Source organism: Rhinopithecus bieti, unplaced genomic scaffold, assembly GCF_001698545.2.
Source record: "Rhinopithecus bieti isolate Rb0 unplaced genomic scaffold, ASM169854v2 scaffold_5626, whole genome shotgun sequence".
Classification (NCBI taxonomy): domain Eukaryota; kingdom Metazoa; phylum Chordata; class Mammalia; order Primates; family Cercopithecidae; genus Rhinopithecus; species Rhinopithecus bieti.
Genome location: NW_016805666.1, coordinates 5,113,786 through 5,117,640, shown reverse-complemented (window position 1 = coordinate 5,117,640; position 3,855 = coordinate 5,113,786). Strand labels below are relative to the sequence as shown.

Below are 3,855 nucleotides of genomic sequence, written 5' to 3'. Positions count from 1 at the left end.
AATACTTGCTAGAGCCATTTTTACTTAATATTATACTAACCAACACTAAGAAGAAAAAGGAATTATAAGTCTAAAATTTGAAAATGAGGACATTGATGAAATTTGTAAATGGGATAATAATATTCCTTGAAAATTTAAGCAACTTAAGTCAGAGAATTTAGCAATATAGCAGGGTATCAAATTATAAATCAAAAATCAGGCTGGGCGAGGTGGCTTACACCTGTAATCTCAGCACTTTGGGAAGTCAAGGCGGATAGATCGCATGAGGTCAGGAGTTCGAGACAAACCTGGCCAGTATAGTGAAACCCTATCTCTTCCAAAAATGCAAAAATTAGCCAGGCATGGCGGCACATGCCCATAGTCCCAGCTACTCAGGAGGCTGAGGCACGAGAATCACTTGAATCTGAGAGGTGACGGTTGCAGTGAGCTGTGATCATGCCACTGCACTCCAGCCTGGGCAACAGAGTGAGACTTCATCTCAAAAAAAAAAAAAAAAAAAATCAAAATAATGCATATATACAGAAAATAAACTAGAGGATAAAGTGAGGGAAAATACATTTAAGACAGCAGCAAAATAAGATAAAACATTTTGGAAAACTTAAGTGTTTACATTTTATATAATGGAAGTTTTAGAACACTGCTGATGTCTCAAAAGAAGAACTGAACAAATTAAGACATCCCTTCTTATTGAATAGAAAAAAATCAACATTAGAAGGGTGTCAATTTCCATCCACGTTTTAATAATGTAAGGGTGATATTTTAAAAAAAGACTAAAATGCCTTTGTTTTTGCATTTGTGTGATGATGGTTTTTATTTGTTGTTTGTGGTATTTTTGTTTGTGCAACGAAACTGAAAGCTAATTTTGAAGTTCATAAATAAAACTAAACCAGCAAAGCTACGGCAGAAAAATCTCTTAAAAAGAAAGCATAAAAGTAAAGGCCTCTTTGCAGACAGATATTAAAACATATTTGCAATGCCTCCTCAACTTACAATAGGGTTATGTCCTGATGAATCCATCAAAGTCAAAGAGTCCCATTACGTATAAAATGTGTTTAATACCTTCAATAGCCCATTTTAAATAAATCATAAGTGAACCATATTTAAGTCAGGAAACATCTTATTATAGCTTCTATATTTAAAGCATCTTGATATTGGTTAATGAAGAGGACAGACCAATGATACATGATAGAAAGTCAAGAAATAATTAGCGCAGTGGTGGTTATGCATGCCCGTTAATCCCAGGCTACTTGGAAAGCTGAGGTAGGAGAATCATTGAACTGAGTGGTGGAGTTTGCAGAGAACAAAGATATGCCACTGCATTCCGAGCTGGGCACAGAGCGAGACTCCATCAAGGAATAAAGAACAAAGAGAGGAAGGGAAGAAGGGAAAGGAGGAAGGAAGGGAAGGGAAGGAAAAGGGAAGGGAAGGGAAGGAAGAGGAAGGAGGGGAGGGAGGGTAGGGGAGGGAGGGGAGGAAGGGGAAGGGAAAAGAGAAAAGAAGAAAGAAGAAAGAGAGAAAGAGAGAGAAAAGGCAGGAAGGAGAGAAAGCCAGATATATTAGGCAGTTTACTATCTACATTTCAAATCTGTAGGGAAAAGATGAGATTGCAATAAAGGTTCTGGTATCACTGGCTGGCTGCCTAAATAGAAGAATACTTGAAACGTACTTCATACCTTTGTTAGGAAAAAGTGGCTAAATAGATTAAAGATTTAAAGGCAAATATTAAAATGTAACCATGTATGAATCAGGAGTAAAGACAGGAGAATTATTTTATTCCCTTGGACTAGGAAAGGTCTTTCTATGACTCTAATCTGGAAGCCATAAAAGCAGTGATAGATTAATGCACATACATAAAATTATAGTCTTCTGCTGTGGGGAAAATCATAAGCGAAGTCAAAAAGAAAAAAAATTGCAACTCATATCAAGATAGTACTTATCTCTCAGACATAAAAGGAGTTCCTAGAATCAATGAGAAAAGACAAAACAAAACAAAATGCCATAAAAAAGAAAATTGTCAAGAGTATGAATGAATAGTTCATTGAATGGAAATATAATGGTCTCTAAACATATGAAAAGATGATAAACACTCATTGTCTCATTTTGGCATTTTAATAGATTTATTGAGATATAATTCACATATCACACAACTCAGACATTTAAAGAATACAATTAAATGTTTTTAGCTTATTCACAGATATGCACCATCATCACCATAGTTGGTTTCAGAATATTCTCATCACCTCGAAAAGCAATCTTAAATGTTTCAGCGATTACTCTGTATTCCCCTCTACTCACCAACTCTCCTTCCCAGTCCTAAGCAATCTCTTATCTACTTTCTGACTGTATAAATTTGGCCATTCTGAACTTTCCTATGAATGGAATCATGTCATATTTGATGTGATCATATAATATTTTGTCTTTTATGACAGGCTTCTTTCATTTAGCATAGTGTTTTCAAGGTTCATTCATGTTTAAGCATGTGATCAATACTTCATTTTTGTCAAATAATATTTCATTAACTGCATATACCACAATTTGTTTATTCATTTGTCCATTCATAGACATTAGGTTGTTTCCAGCTTTTGGCTATTGTATACAATGACACTATAAACATTTGTGTTTATATGTTTTTATTTCTCTTGATTATGTACTTATAAGTAGAATATTAGATCATATGAGAACTTTTTATCATTTGAGAAATTGCCATCCTGTTTTCCAAAGTGGCTGCACAATTTCACATTCCCATAAGCTGTCTATGAGGACTCTAGTTTCTCCACATTCTGTGCCAATACTTGTTATTATCTAACTTTCTATTCTAGCCAGCCTAGTGGATATGAAGTGTTATCTCATTATGGTTTTGATTTGCATTTCCTTGAATACTAAAGTTGTCAGGCATCTTTTCTTTTTTTGTTTGTGAATTATTTCACCTTTATTTCTCTCAATATACTGGTGATATAGATATTTCATATATAACAAGGTTAAGTGACATGTGCACATAAAACGGAGGCAGAACCAAGGCTAAAGCAACATCTAGCTCAGCCATCAACTCACTATCCCTGAGGGGTGAAAGTGGGGGCATCACACTACGTTCATCAGCTCTCCCAGACAGATGCGTTTCGTTCACCTTTTCAAAGCCCTGGATGGCTGCCATCCCTGCCCAGTAGCTGTAGGAGTGGCTGGGGAAGATTTCTACCAGTTGCTTCCCATTAGCCTTGTCTACCTCCATCTGGGGGACTGTCTGTAGCTCCTTTCCCAGGGAGATTGTTCTGATCAGAGACTTGAACTTGTTCAACTCATCCTGGCTGAGCTGCTCCAGAAGAGCCTGCAGGTTGAAGTCCAGCTGTGCAGGAGATGCCATCTTGTCCTGTGTGGGGAGCTCTCCCAATGCCTGGCCCTACCCGCTGGTTCTTACATCTTTTCATATACTAATAAGCATATATTTTATATCTTTTAGGAGAAATAGCAATTCATATTTTTTCTCATTTTAAAATTGAGTTAATTGTCTTTTTATTGTTGAGTTGTAAGAGTTCTTTATATAGTCTAGGGACAGGTCCTTCATTAGATATGCGATATGCAAATCTTTGCTCCCATTCTGTGAGTTGTCTTATCAGTTTAATGATAGTGTCCTTTAAGGCACAAATGTTTTTCATTTTAATGAAACCAAATTTATCTACTTTTTTCTTGTTGCTTATGCTTTTGATGTCATGTCTAAGAATCTTTTGCTAAGTCTCAGGTCATAAAGATTACCCCTAGCATTTACTGTAAGAATATTACAACTTTAACTCTTACATTTGGGTCTTTGATATATTTTGAGTTAATATTTGTATATGGCATGAAGTAGAGGTCCAAATTTAT

The 3,855-nt window shown here is 35.8% G+C and overlaps 1 protein-coding gene across 1 annotated transcript; it reads right to left on the bottom strand.

Annotated features, from left to right (window-relative positions):
- Positions 1 to 2,938: 2,938 nt before the first annotated feature.
- On the bottom strand, positions 2,939 to 3,358 carry PYDC2 (pyrin domain containing 2). The gene has a single exon (XM_017873441.1). The coding sequence runs from the start codon at positions 3,356 to 3,358 to the stop codon at positions 2,939 to 2,941; it is 420 nt and encodes a 139-aa protein (XP_017728930.1).
- Between the last annotated feature and the right edge of the window lie 497 nt (positions 3,359 to 3,855).

Excerpts from the sequence above, each read along its gene's own strand:
- PYDC2 (XM_017873441.1), bottom strand. The coding sequence starts at position 3,358 with ATGGCATCTCCTGCACAGCTGGACTTCAACCTGCAGGCTCTTCTGGAG.